The 15336-nt window shown below is 39.7% G+C and overlaps 3 protein-coding genes across 4 annotated transcripts; 2 read left to right on the top strand and 1 right to left on the bottom strand.

Annotated features, from left to right (window-relative positions):
* Positions 1–7121: 7121 nt before the first annotated feature.
* LOC117473320 (DELTA-actitoxin-Aeq1c-like) lies at positions 7122–9088 on the top strand. Its single transcript, XM_034118865.1, has 3 exons — positions 7122–7239; positions 7984–8109; positions 8527–9088. The coding sequence occupies exons 2-3, from the start codon at positions 8009–8011 to the stop codon at positions 8954–8956; spliced, it is 531 nt and encodes a 176-aa protein (XP_033974756.1). The 5' UTR covers positions 7122–7239; positions 7984–8008; the 3' UTR covers positions 8957–9088.
* A 1111-nt stretch (positions 9089–10199) lies between these two features.
* On the top strand, positions 10200–11411 carry LOC117473752 (DELTA-sagatoxin-Srs1a-like). Its single transcript, XM_034119549.1, has 3 exons — positions 10200–10392; positions 10547–10667; positions 10830–11411. The coding sequence occupies exons 2-3, from the start codon at positions 10564–10566 to the stop codon at positions 11281–11283; spliced, it is 558 nt and encodes a 185-aa protein (XP_033975440.1). The 5' UTR covers positions 10200–10392; positions 10547–10563; the 3' UTR covers positions 11284–11411.
* Positions 11412–11584: 173 nt separating this feature from the next.
* LOC117473751 (endonuclease domain-containing 1 protein-like) lies at positions 11585–14953 on the bottom strand. 2 transcript variants are annotated; one of them, XM_034119547.1, is made up of 3 exons: positions 14868–14953; positions 14272–14688; positions 11585–13168 (listed from the first exon to the last, which is right to left on the bottom strand). In XM_034119547.1, the coding sequence occupies exons 2-3, from the start codon at positions 14551–14553 to the stop codon at positions 12548–12550; spliced, it is 903 nt and encodes a 300-aa protein (XP_033975438.1). In that variant the 5' UTR covers positions 14554–14688; positions 14868–14953; the 3' UTR covers positions 11585–12547. The 2 variants fall into 2 exon arrangements, with proteins under 2 accessions (XP_033975438.1, XP_033975439.1); XM_034119548.1 differs by having other exon boundaries at positions 14837–14893.
* Positions 14954–15336: the final 383 nt, after the last annotated feature.

Raw genomic sequence — 15336 nt, 5'->3', positions numbered from 1 at the left:
AGTAAAAGTACACCATTTACCTCTGACTTGTGTTTACTGCCAACCTAAAAGTACCTCAAAAATAGTAATCAATAATATATTGAAAAGTTATTTGGCTGATTGTTTTATATTGGCTCAGCCAGGTTATATGGGATGCCCAGTCTACGTACAGATGGGTCACTCATTTTGAAATATTAAACTTAGTTTTCTTTTCTAACATTTTTAATTTTTCATCCTCATGTAGAATGCTATTATGAAACACACATTTGGTTGTTTATAGCATAAAGAACATCTGATTTAATGTGAGGTAGGGAAATATTCATTTGAGTATAAGTATGTGTATATAAATATGTAATTTACAACAGCTGTAAGATGCTTGAAAAGCTTGAAAATGCTTGAAAAGTGCTTGAATTTGACTTTGGAAAAGGTGTAAGAACCCTGACATACACAAATATGATAATTTATATCATTTTAAATATTATTTGACCTAAACTTTTAATTGCCCCCCATTTCACACAACACAACATGGAGTCCACTATGGGCCAAAACTAACATGTATGTTAGTTTTGGCTACTATTACACTATTGTAATGTTGCCTGTCTTGACTGCAAAATGAAAGAGAAACAAAAGCACTGTACAAATGATCAGCTTTATTGTCAATGTTTACATTTATTGTTTACAATGTACAATTTACACGCTGTTCAGATGCCTCATAAGGGCTGTGCGTGTGTCTTGCCCCCCAGCCTCGGCAATGGCTGGCGCTGGCCCATCAAGCTGGGTCGCCGGTAAGGCAGTCCATTCGTCCCTGTACTCATCATCATTACTCTCACAAAGGTTATGTAATACGAAACATGCTGCCACCTGGATTTTGATCTTGTCCATCTTGCAGTCGTTTATTTTCATCAAGCACCGCCACCTGCCCTTCAGTCTGCCAAAAGCGTTCTCCACCACCACTCGTGCTCTGCTTGTTTTGTGATTGTACACAAGTTGCTCGGGTGTGAGCCTTCCTTGGAAAGGTTTCATCAGCCATCTTTGCAGGGTGTAGGCTGAGTCACCAAGGATATAGTAACCCACATCATGTCCACCAATATTCCTTGTTACATGAGGAAGTAGACCACCCTTATCCACAATGCCTAACACTCTGCTATCATGCATGCTACCTGGTAAGCCAACAAAAACATTCCAAAAGAGGCCTCTACCATCCACAACACCCTGCAGGACGAGCGAGTGCCAGCCTTTGCGGTTGAAATACTCGTTGTGGTATTCCTCTGGTCTCAGAATGGGGATGTGTGATCCATCTACTGCACCTACACACTGTGGCACACCCCATCTGCGCTCAAAAAATAACGCCATCTCCTCTAACTTCTCAGCGTTCGGCCATGGCATGAACTCAGGAAGGAGTAGCATCACAACAGAGGAGCAGAACTCGTGCACACAGTAACACACTGTAGATCTGCCGACTCCAAACAAATGAGAGATGGTCCTGTACTCAGAGTTGGTCGCAAGTTTCCACAGTGCTATGGCGATTTTTTTAGGCACAGGGACACACTCCCGGAAGTTGGTGTCGCTTCTCCCCAACGTTGCTTCCAGGCGACTACAGAGGTATTGGAAAGAGTGCTTGGACATTCGGAAATCTTGGATCCACTGCACATCGGTGTACGTCGGCACCACGTTCTCCCACCAGGCCGAGGTTCTATTGTTCACCCAGAGAGAGCGCGGGACACGACGCGTCCCGTAGTATTTGCATATCTGGAACACATACAAAGGCGCAAATTAGCTCTACATAACTCCACAAATCCTACATTAGATAGTATTAATAATTTACTGAACTTACCATTGCTGTTCTTAGGGCGTGAAAACGCTCATCGTCATCAGCCATCCTACGGTGAAACATGGCAATCATGTGTGCTTTCCGTCGGCCAATCCTTTTCCTAAGGCTTTTAAACTGCCTTTGATGCTGAAGAAACTTTGCGGAGCCGCCACACGTCGGACGCCTAATAGGCTCAGGCTCAGGCCGCATTAACGAAGTTACAAACATGAGTATGTATAACATGAGCACAAACAGCACAACTTCAGTCGACTCCATCTCCATCATGTCTGAGGTCGGAAGGTAAACAACAGACAGTATACGCGGGAAGTTTTTCTTCTTCTTCTTGTCTTGTTTTGTAGCGGATTGCAAACAACTTTAAGGTGCATACCGCCACCTACTGTACTCGCCGTGAAGTGGTTTGTGGCCTGCCAGTAAAGCCGAAGAAGAAGAAGAAGAAGTGACGTCGAAGAAGAAGTGACGTCAGCGGCTCATTTGCGTAATCTTCCCTCAGGGAAAAGTACTCTGGTGTGAACGCGATCTGTACTAAGTGCCCTGGGGTTAAAAGCGCCGGGGCTCTTAGTGCCGGAACTAAGTACAGGAAAGTACTTGGTGTGAACGTGGCTATTGTTGAAACAGCTTTTCTCTCTCTCTCTCTCTCTCTCTCTCTCTCTCTTCCTCCCTCCTCTCCTTCTCTCTTCCTCTCCTCGTCGCTCAGCTCCTCGTCTCTCTCTTCAATCTCTGCTCAGTCTCGTGCCCCTCTAGCTTCATCATTCTCATCTCAGCTCTAACTAGTTAAGCTCTCTCTCTTCTTCTCAGCTCTCGGCTCGTCTCTCTCTCTCGTCTCTCCGTATAGTCAATATTATTTCGGATCTCTCCTCCGGTCTGCTCTCTCTCTCTCTTTTGAGAATCAAACAAAACAGATTAAAAAAAAGAAAAATGCAAACAAACAAGTGAAATGAACTAAATTGCTGAATTGCTTTTAATTCACTGGCAGGAGCGACAAGTGAGGAGGGGCAACAAGTGAACAACGAGGGAGAGATTGAACAAAGAGAAAGAGTAGAGGACAGAGAGAGTAATGAACAGGAAGAAGACAGAGAGACTAAAGAAGATGGAAGAGAGGCTGCAAAATGAATGTTGACAATGTTTTGGGATCATTTTAGCCTCTTCTGCATGTCCAGATCATTCATAGTAACAATTAACTGATTCAAAATAATTTATGCTGCAGCCCACTGACATGGTTTGAAATCGATATATTATCCAATTTGTGACCCCCCACAGGACTTAAAAAGCACCTAACTACTGTAGATCATGGAAATCCCGGAAATCTCGGGGGAGTATACCCCCGAACCCCCCTAGCATGTTTGGACCTCGGTATTTAGGAAATCCTGGATACGACCCTGATGGTCATGTACTGTGGACAATACCCACAGCAGCAAGTTCAGGTGAAGTGTCTTGCCCAAGGACACTTTACAGACGCAGCGGCGGCGGGTTTCGCCCCCTTGATCTGATGATCAATGCACAGCCCACTGCGCCACACCGCCCATCTTCACACCTCGAAGTCATCAAGGCGCTTTACAAGTACACATTAATATCATACATGTACTGTGGACAATACCTTTTAGCCATGTCAGCACCATCTTGTGGTATATTCCAAAACATCAGGAGGAAAGACAGAACATCTCTAGCAGAAGTACTCCTTTACTTGAGTAAAAGTAGAAATGACCATGGTCTAAAGATTATTGGTTTACCTTCCTGAAATCAAAATTGTACTTGAGTAGAAGTAAAGAGGTAAATCAGCCAAATGTATTTCAGGTAAAATCCCTCGTTTGATATTGAATGTGAACATGATGTTTTTTATCCTTAACAAATACTTTTTTTTATTGATATGTATTTTAATTCAATTTGCATACTAACTGAACTAAAGAAAATTGTGGGAGTTTTCCAGAAAATATTTTACTACAGGTGAAGTTTAATCCCTAATCTTCTGATTGCAACTATTATTTTCTGAAATACAATGTTCTGTTTGTATATTTCACTATATGAAGGCGTGTGGTGCAGTGGATTGTGCGTTGGTGTTTGGATTAGGGGGTCACAGGTTCAAACCCCACTGCAGTCAGCATGTCGTTGTGTCCCTGGGCAAGACACTTCACCCAAAATTGCTCCTGTGGGGATTGCCCACAGTATTGAGTATGTAAGTCGCTTTGGATAAAAGCATCTAACAAGTGACATGTAATGTAATATATTGAACCATGTTGGAATCGTAGACTGTTAATAATCCCTCCACAGGTGTCCTTTCACATTACTGTTACTAGGTTATTACAATACCTCGGAAAATAGATGAAATGCTAGAAATCACGTTACTGTTAAATGCCCATTGAAGGAGTGTTTGCCAGTGCTGACACATCACACTTTTGATTTCAGAGGGATGAGTGTCAGCTGTATTTTGATTTATGTCCCAACCATCGTCTATAAAGAAAGACAAGAGGTCACTATTTGTTGTCATGAAGACAGCCTAATGTTTGATTGAAATGACTTCAGTGATGTCTGTCTTTATTTTCCTCACTGTTTTGATTTGAACACAAGATGGTGCTAATGTAGTAAAAGTTGAACAAGTACCTCAGTAAGATGTATGAGTGTGCTCTTCCTCCTTCAAGATGTGTAGAATTTAGAGACCAATTATCCCAAGTGTGTGTAAGTGTGTAAGTGATGGCATCGTGATTTGGGTGTTTCCAGTCTGTGAAACTGTGACTGAGCTTCTTCTAAACTCATCTAATGAGCTGTATGTAATGACACTAGAGAAACCACAATTACGACTGTAACTCTCCACTGAAAAGACAGTTTGTAAAACTCTATAGTCTGACATGTGTTTCATTTGACAGTAATACCGCACAAACTGCATGTTCACGCTGTAGTGAATATGTGCTGCCTCCCTTGCATGGAAACACAAAGAAGATACAGACACTTCACCTCATCAAGTAAATACATAATAACACATATAGGAGTACATGATAAATAAGGTAAAGTAAATAAAACAAACAAAGAACTTCTAAAATGTACATATATTTGAAAGACAGGAGCTATGAAGTAAATATAAATGCATGTCAACATTGAGCCATTATATTGATTGATGTAGTATAAGTACAAAAGCATAGTTTAAGTAAAGCATAATGGTATAAGTGACAGGGTTGAGCTTCGAAATGTTGAATGGCTTTCAATAAAGTAAATTAAAGACATTTTTAATAGTCCATAAAGGCAACATGATTTTGGTTAAAACAGATAACAAACACACACGGACAGATATATCCAAGCAAATAGCACAATAGCATAATGATCTGAATAAATAAGCTCCACAAGGCATGTATCGTATACTGTGTTGTAGAATGGCTTTTTGGACCCGGAATCAAATCTGATCCTGAGGAAATATTGATGATGGATTAATGTTGACATTTTGTATTCGCTCTGCAAAAAACAGCTCCTCTCCAGGTGTCACTGAATGGTGGCTAGCAGCCCTATATCCTTGTAACACAGTAACCTAACTGGAGTGGGTCAATGAGGCACCAGGACTAGACATGATGTGGGACTTGATCTGCTTCCCTATAACTTTCATGACCAGAACAATAATTGTACTCACAAAACACTTTATTAAAGTTATTAAATCACATCATTCAAAACAAAGCAAAACACACTCCTGTTAACTTTGGCTAAAGTTGCAGCACAGTGTTCGCTGCAACACATCAACACATCATAGCTCAGAGTTACAGGGGCACTGGCCCTCGTACCTGTTGGCCCCTAGAACCTTCCATGGTGGTTTTGGGAGCAAACCTTGTCTTTTCTGCGGATGGGGATGGTGCCCCCCCTCCCCTGGTCCTGATCAGCATTGAGCTCTAAAGCACCAGTGCTTTAGCATTTCCTTTTTGAACACGTTTTTCATTGTTTAAAATATATTTTAAACAATAGTTAGATTGATAGTGTTTTTTTATTTGCAGACATGATAAAATTCCAAACAGCAGAGAAATGTTGTGATTAAGGGAGTGGCGATGACATGTTGTTCTGCAGGCTGGACCAGTGTCACATATATGTCACTTTGCTGTGGGAACGGAGCATTACAATGTTAGAAGGGTCATTTCAGTAGATATCTGTGCAACATATTAGAAAGATCTTTGACATAACGTCAACACTGTTACTTCTTCTTCCTCGTTGATAATGTTGTAAATGTTTTAAACTAAAACTCTGGCAAAAGTTTACACATTGCACCTTTGAATGAAAGTTTGGAAATTAAATGTCTTCTGGGTGGAACCTCTCACAGCCCAAAGACACACCTTTTGGGAGAAATACTGCTTTAAACCCTAAAATCACACATATTTAATGAGTTTAATATATCATCTTAGTATTCGTTTTGTGATTCCTCTTGGTTATTTTGCCCAGGGATATATGACCCCTTGACCCCTTTGTTAAGACTGCACTATCGACTTCCTCATATGCTATCCATCACATCCTTCAGTGCATGCTGGAACAGGTTGCACAAACATAAAGTTCTTTAGAACAATAAGAAGTTTGTTGCTCCAGATATATCATTCATCAACTTTTGGCACAAAAATGTAGTGAACAAACACAACATGTAAGAAATCATTCCCATGAACCAGTTCAGGAGTTTCAGTAGGCTTCATCTTCATCATCCCTATTGAGTGTCTGAAGGGTGGGGCTCTTCACTTTTTTCAATCTACCCAGACTTTCAGGTTATTCCCCCATCAACAGTCAGCTACTGGGCTCACCCATTGTACGCCTGTCAGAGGAGTACTTTTCCATCTTGTGCCAAAGACATGATAAGATTTCTAAATATTACATTAAACACACATATTTTTATACTGTCTATTTCAAATACATACACTGAAAAGGAAAACACACAATTATTTACATTTTTGATTTTGGGCTATTTTGCTTCCATAACATGTCTTATTTTAGATAAATGCAAATACACAAAAACCCAAAATACACATTTCAGTCTTTTAACTTTGTTACATGTTCTGTCAACGTATATGTAAATTAACACATATACAAATTTAACAATTTTCAGGAAACCTGTTGTACAAATGCCTTCTTTTTTATGCTGCTGCAACGCAAACATTTCCCAATTTGGGATCAATAAAGTACATCTTATCATCTTAACTTATCTTTATCTTATCTTAAATGTGCCTTTATGAAAGTAATCAACTGAACGATTAATGGTGGTAACAGTTGGTTGAAATTGTAACTCTTTGGCCTCCCTAACTTGTAGTGTCTTCCCTTAAACTGTCACACATACCCAGTATTGCATGTCAGCACAGACACACCTACAGTGTGTGTGAAGGGTGACTCCCCCTGTGAGGGTGTGACTTTGTCTTCGTCTCTGAACCAAAGTCTGACCTGTTTTCAGAGGACTCTCTGCCATCCCGTGTGTCACATAAAGTAAAGTAAGTACATTTACTTTCAGATTAATATGAAGTTTTCACCAAAGCTGCATTTACTTTGAAGAAAATAATTCCCAGTGCTAATATTATTAGATCATATTTTGAAATACTTCTCAGTAGATATGGCTTTTGTTCTTTATTTTTTGTGTCAAGTGAAGCATTGTGCCGGGTTGGTGTCATGTTGGATGTCCTCTATGCACTGTAATTCGTTCCCATGTCACAGTATGTGTTGATCAGTGCTTAGCATTAGCATTGGGTATTCATTTTAAATGATGTCAGTTACTGAATACATATGACATTTTTCACATTAAATTAGTAGTTATCCCTTACAAACAAATATATTTATGTTTAGAATTGAGAACTTAAAATATTGCACTAATAGCATCGTTTATTGAAAATATTTGCATTATTTAAAATTGCAATATTTTAGAGAAATCATCAAAAATATGTTGCAGTAATCATATTTCATAGTTTCATAGTTATTGACAACGTAACTTTCACTGATTCACAATTTATGAAATGTGTTCCAGTTTTTTTTGTAACCTGATTACGTAATCCCAATTACATGTCGTTCGTTACTACCCATCCCTGGTGTTGACAACAATTGTTTGCATGCCTTTAAGCAGCTTGTGTCACTAGAATAAAACAATCAGCTAATATGTAAGAAGGAAAACAAATCTATGTTAACAAACATTAAATCAGCAGCAGTTTCTGTTTTTCTAAACTCTTTTTTTGTACATCCATCAGTTAGCAATCTCCACCCGCCGTCATCATGCAGACTGCAGAGGCCCACTCCCACATCCTCACCACCAACCGCAACTGCACCATCGAGCTCACCAATGTCAGCTCCTCCTACTGTCTCGTCCACCCCAAGTAAGAATCTGTTAGACAGCGTGAACAGTTTTTTCTAATTTGTGTGTTAACCAATGAAGACAGTGATTATCAAATTCCTTCAATGTTCTTGAATCCATGCATGCATGACTACCTGTGGTATACAGTTAATACATCTTACATATACTGTGATTTAAAGCACCTTCACCTAGGTTGGGAATCATTGAGCGAAATTACCAGTACTGTTAATAACACATTTGACACTTTTGCACTTTTACTCAAAGAGGATTTTTTTGTGCAGAGCATTAGCCCACTTATAAAGGAGTAATTTGACATTGTGGTATAAGCACAACCTGAGTAGAGGTTAGGGTTAGGGTAAGATTTGGGGTTATTGGGGTTGGCGTTTGGGGTAAGAAAACGTTTTGGTCCACTCATCACTGCATCTCTTTTACCCTGCAGGGTGCACTTGGAGAGTGGCTTCACCTTCAGCCCTCCCCAGCCCACCGTGCGTACCCAGAAGACCGAGGTGTGCTCCTTCATCAAAGACGACCACACGGCATCGGGTGCCGTCGGCGTCCTGACCTACGAGCTGTTCGACATGCGCAACCGCCACTGCAACGAGGTGATGGCTATCATGTTCTCGGTGCCGTACGACTACAACTTCTACAAGAACTGGCTTGGGGTGGGCATCTTCGAGCACACAAGAGAGTGCGACGAGAAACTGTTCAAACATATGTACAACGAAAAGGATTTCACCAACTTTTTGCGCCACGAGGCCGACGGCTCAGGGGTGACGTACAAGGGGAGGATGGTGGATTTGAGGGCCTGCATGTCCGACGAAGGCAAAGCCATCATCAAACTGGAGCTGTACGACAAGATGGGCGGTTGAATGTTTGTAATGAGTGCATTGGTGTGGAATAAAATGTAAGAACACAGTTGAAGCAGATGTTCCTGAAACCTACATACAATTGGTTTGTCAATGTATGAGTGCTTTAAATGAATAAAAAACAATACAATGGAATTCTTGTCCTTGACCATTTTTCATTTTTATTTGAGCCATCAAAAATGGTCACAAATGTTTACAGGCAATGAAAAGATTGAAATCTCCTCAGCAGAAATAACATGAGTCATACTTCACTTTGATTTATAAAAGTATAAACACAGCCAGACTGTGCAACATGCCGTTTAGAGGTGCAGCATGTTATTGTCCTCATGCAGACAGGAAAAACCGCATCACGGCAGAGATAAAAGTTGTGGTGCATAATGAGACGATGAGATGGTAAACAATCTGCCTTATGCAGCAATGTTTTCTTAAGCAAGTCAACTCCAGATGCACTACATTATCTTAACAATCTAAATCTGCTTTATCCAGTTGGGCCGAATGATAAATCCTACTTGATAAGAAATGTGAGTATTATCATACAATGCACCTAAACACTATATAAGGGCTGGGCATTTGTAGTGCAAAGTGAATATTCTCTGGCACATGCAAATTGGAAAGATTTGGAAAAAGGTTTAGCTAACGGGAGATTTTTCAGAGCATCAGTACTGGTGTTGCAGGAAAATCAAAGAGCATCTAAGAGCAGTATGTAAGTTATACAGAAGCTGAAAGCATAACGTATTATCCTCCAATGGTTTTTATAGTCTTAACTGGACCAATGGACCAAGAGTATTCCTTTAGCTAACAAGTGCAATAAAAGATTAAATATTCTAAATGTGATTATTATGTGCATGCAGATTCTTTTTTTCCCCTCAACAAAATGAAAAAAATGTCCATTGGGTTGGACAATCATTTTGTTGACGGTAAAATGTTTTTTTATTATCTTGGTAAAAGTGCTCTCCACCAAATATACCGATAATAAGAAAACATTGGGGAATCCAAGAAATCAAAGCGTATTAACAAAAATAAGAACCAAATGGTTGATGGGTACCAAAATAAGAGGACTTTGCTTCCTGCATGGTTACTAAGGACATAGGAATAAATCACGGATATGAAAGAAACAGGTTTGTTCGCTTCTTGCATGAAGCTCAAACTTGATCGTAGCTAGGCAAAAATACACATTATGAAAACAAAAAAAATACCATCCTTATGTTGCAACTGTTGGCTACACCCTGTCTTTGAGCCTCTGTCTACATACCTCAGGTGAGAGGCGAGAGGCGAGGACAAAAAGCCAGTAACAAGGAGTAGGTGCGTACTGTGGGTGGAAACACATTTGGGTGGGGTTACTGTGTCACACATTTCCAAACAAGAATGATCTAAAGAGAGAATCCTGTGTTTCAAATCTGGCACTGCCCGAGCGAGCAACACACCTAGGATCCGGACAGGTAAGCCTGTTTAATACTGGGCTGTATTTGGAGGTTTGATGAAAAATATAGTTTTTATGTAGCATTTAGCACTGTGCATAATTTGTTATGGACACTGTTCACAGCTAATTGTATTCACTGCATTGTAATACAATGTAATTCTGCTTTGCTGCAGCCTTTACAAGTAACAACATGGGTGAATCAGCAGAGGCATTGGCTGCTAACCTCAAGAGCAGCAGAAATGTCACCATTGAGATCACCAACCTCACCAACAGCTTTTGCCTGGTAGACCCAAAGTAAGTGCAAATCTAAAAGACAATATGGTTTAGAGTATTCTTAACAAAATAATGCATCTTAATTCAAATATGTGTGTAGCCTGATAAAAAGAAACTAGAGATGAATTATCCAGTTTTTGCTCTTAATTATTATTTTGTTCTTCTTTTGCCTTTAAATAAAAGGGTGTACCTGGATAGTGGGAACTGCCATAGCCCACCCCAGCCCACCGTGCGCCCTCTGAAAACCGAGGTGTGCAACTTCAGCAAGACCAGTTCCAAAGCCACCGGCGCTGTGGGCGTCATGACCTACGACCTGTTTGCAAGAAATAGCAACGCCCCTACAGAAAAATTAGCCATAATGTTCTCTGTGCCCTACGATAATAGCTCCTACAAGAACTGGTTCGCCTTGGCAATCTACCCCGTGTCCAAAGTGTGCGATGAGAAGCTGTACAAAGAGATGTATTACGACAAAGAACCGAAGGCCTTTGTGAGGCAGGAGTCCAATGGCTCTGATCTCACGTTCCAGGGCGCAACATTGGACCTGAAGGCTACCATGTCCCCGATGGGCAGGTCCATATTGAAGGTGGAGGTGTGGGACAAGCTGTTCACTGCAACAATGAACCAGCAGCATCACTAAGCCAGTAATTCATTTATATCAAAACACAGTTTGATGGGCAGTGTGTTTTATTAAATATGCTTAGCCCTAACACCTTTGCTACTGTATCATCTATTCATGCAATAAATCCAGTCTGATATACAAATAAATGTGTGTCTTAGTGATCATTACAAAAGGTCTTGGCAAAGCTTCAGAACATTCGGGACCAACTGGTGGAACAAGTTAATCTTTAGTTTATCTAAATGTGGTATCTCTACCATGGCACAAATGTAACTTATTTATATCAATCAGCAGCCAATTGATGTGACATACAAAGTTGAAGTGTAGTTTATTTTTTTAATATGAAACGAAATATCTTTGACATTATTAGGTAAATAATAAGATGAAAGACAGAGATGATTAGGTTTTGTATGTAGTTTTCAACAAACCCTACAGTGTGTGCAGCCTGCAAAAGCTGCATATGATCGACATGGTTTGCACGAAGTCACCATCTAGTGGTTACAAGGATTCAGAGCATGCTCACCTTCAAACCTTTCTCAGAATTAATGCACACGTATGTACTCAGATAAAGGGAATAACATCATATAAAAAGTAGCAATGTTTATACATTCTGTTAAGTTTATTAAGTTGAGATGAATTATCTGAGGTCAAGTTATAGCATTTACACACACAGCAACTCACTTTATTGCCAAGAGTTAGATGAGAAAATGTATACCACTCTCATATCTGGAGTAAATATCAAGTTACAGCAAACTTAGCTTAGCATAAAGACTAGAAACAGAGGGAAATTGCTAGCATGGCTCTGCTCAGTCATAACCAAATCTGCACTTCTAATATGAATGTGTGGTATGTTTTTTATTTGGTCTGGATGAAAACCTAAGTGTAAAAATATCAAGTAAAGATGTTTGTTTTGTTTTTTTATTGAGGGAACTGGGCTAGCTGTCTCCCGCTTTTTTAAACGCTAAAACAACTGTCTCCCAAACTCAATTTATTAAACAGACACAAATGAGAGAGGTAGGTTATCAATCATCTTACTGTTAGCAAGAACATGAACATACACTGCGAACAGGTTGAAAGTAGCATGAATGCTACACATAAAGGTGAACATTATTTGTTTCCACAAAACCATCACCAGTGGAAAGTTTCCGAGAAAGAATCACCATTTTTCTTGATCAAAGACACGTTAATGTAAGGTCATCGTGCAACAATGCATCAGCAATTTTCTTAGTTTATTAGCAACAATATTTTAAATACATGATTTTTTTTTGTATTTGTGTCTGCAAAATCAGTTGGATTGAGAGCACTGCTCGTAAAAAACACTGACAACAGTTTTGAATCTGTCCTTCAGATACATTTCGAGTGTTTCCAGTGCCATTGTTCTCACATCATACCCTCTGAACTGTTTCTTAGCCTGCTGGCTTACTGGCACAATCTCCTCTGTGCTGTTGCAGTCATTGCGTCCAATGGCAGCATACGTGGGAAAAGCATCCTTCAGTACTTTTGGTAGACTGTTGTTGTAGTTTGGGCAGCAGTAGGCGGACCAAATATACTCAGGCACGGCTACACGATGATTCCTGAGCCAGGGCTCGTCGCTCTGGTAAGGGATGATGCCAGTCACTATGTAGGCGTCTCCGAGACAGTAGGTGCCTAAGGTTTTGTTGACGTTTTGCTCCAGGGCTTTCCATGGTCCATCATTAGAGCCTGCCATTTGAGGAACCACATTAGTCAGGGTGAAGGTAGAGGCGCGGTCCTCGTGGCTCTTGTGGTGGAGGCTGGGGTTCATGTGTCCACGAGAATAGGTGGAGTTAATGTAGTCCAACTCCACTCCCTGGCTTTCCACCACGTTCTGATCCAGATGGCCCAGAGGGAAGGAGAGCATGTTTCCATCAGCTCCTGGGTAGGCTAACTGTTCATGGTGGGGGTCAGAAGAGAAAAGTGAGGAACATTGCATGTAGACCATATGATAAACTGTCATTTATTTATAGGAATTCACTGACTCAAGGAGTGAAGCTGCTTTTAGAACATATGTGGACATCACTAAAGCAACAAAAAGACTTAGCTAGCTAAAAAATAAATACAAATAAAAAGCCTAGCTTGAATTGTTGCTTAAAACAAACACATGCATTTCACCAGCAAAACAGTACTTTTTCTATGGTAAATGTGTTTCTTTTCTGCGCCGCTCAATGCATTTAAGATTTTAAAAATTCTAATCTTAACATATCAGTGTCTCACCTCCCAACAATTTCAAACTTGGCCCAAAAAAGCCAAGCAAATCAAGCAAGAGGCAAGCTTTACTAATATACTACTTGCAAAGGTGTCGGTCATGCTAACAGCTTCCTGTACTCAGCACTAGTTTATTTTTACCATGGGGAATTAATAGACCGACAGTACAAACATGAACCAGTTCCCTTTTACTGGGGCTCATTTCCTCATTTGTTTTGTAATTTACTTAAAAATAATGTTTTTATTGTGTGTGAAGTATGCTTAACTGGAACACAACGGTACACCAAACAAGTCAAATGTGTTTGTTCGTTTTTAGTCTTCTTTTTTTCTTGAGTACCTACTTTTTTTTCCAGAATAATGTCATGTTTCAGTGCAATACTGTGTCATAGAACTAAAGACAGAAGTTGGGACATTTTGAAAAATGAATAATACTGATAAACCAGTAAAATTATATAAATAAGAATGTGACTGTTTAACACTTTACTGCAAATATTAAGTATTTTAATATATATATATATTACCTATTAGTTTTTGTTATATATTGTAGTACAATGTGCACATTTAAACTTCTCAATATTTTTTATAAACATCTCTCTTATTTTATTTTTATTTATAGCTGCTGTTGAGAAATCCAATTCCCATCCAGCGATAGTAAAAGTAGTTGAATTAATAATAATATTTGTTAAGTCTTAATAGAAAGACAAATAGCCCAACTTTAAAATAAATATTTTATAGAATCATAATAACTTTTTTATGATATCATGATTGGCACAATTTTAGACTTACCTGTGGCTCATACTTCCAGAATGTGTGGGGTCTCTTTCCTTCTGGTGTAGCGTACAAATAGGCCGAGAACCATGGAGTGCGGCGTGGCCGACTGTACAGCGTGGCAAAGCGGTACTGGTTTTGATACCGTTGGCAGATCGGGGTCCCCACCAGACCTTTAGGAGGCCAGGACCTATAGAGGCTCTCAAGGCATGGAGCAAAGTCTCCAACATCAGCTGCACACATGCTCCAGAATCCAGTGAAGGCCAGGATGAACACAGCCAGAGCGAAGTGATGTGCCATTTAAATAAAGACCAGTTGGTAGTGAAATCCAGCAGTCAAATGTCCAGATATGATTCATGCCTTCATACAGTGTCCGTGTGATAAAGTGAGGCTTGAACGTACTGATAGCTGTTCTCCTTTTCAATAAGACATGACCTTTTGGTGAAAGCAGAAGTAGTTTCAACATTAGTTTCAGTCATCCCTTGTTTGCACACACTCCAGCAGTAATAAAATGCAGCCTCACTTACTTTAAACTACAATCAATTATTACACATTCCCTGTTAAAAACATATTAAATACTTACTACTTTGCAGGAAAGTAACATTATTGCATACTTAATCTGACGCTGAAAATTGTCCCCAACCATTGCACTGTTTCCTCCTGATTGAATAACTTTTGCATCAACAGCAGCGAGTTACCGTACAGAAGAGGGAAGTCACAAAGTAAAGACAAACACATGGTTGGTTTCACTCTCTTTTAAATACAGGAATAAGACAGCCTTGATATTTTATTTTAGCAGAAATGTAACCAACATACAGGTCCTGATTCTTTTTGTATTCCTTGACATACCAAATTTGGAACACTTTTTTTAAAGATGGTTGAAAAAGATGATTATTGACTGAACAGGAGTGAATCCAACTGCTCTGTATACCCAGGCACTCTCATACTCTTTCACAATGTGTACTGATTGGGGTACAATTACGTTTTTCGTGAAGCCAAGACGCACAGAGCAAAGAGATAACCTCGGGTCAGTTTAATCCGGAGCCAGCATTCCAGTCTTTTTAGCTACAGAGAGATTTGCAG

Source organism: Trematomus bernacchii, unplaced genomic scaffold (assembly GCF_902827165.1).
Source record: "Trematomus bernacchii unplaced genomic scaffold, fTreBer1.1, whole genome shotgun sequence".
Classification (NCBI taxonomy): domain Eukaryota; kingdom Metazoa; phylum Chordata; class Actinopteri; order Perciformes; family Nototheniidae; genus Trematomus; species Trematomus bernacchii.
Note: the sequence above shows the minus strand (reverse complement) of the source record. Positions and strands in the feature narration are given on the sequence as shown.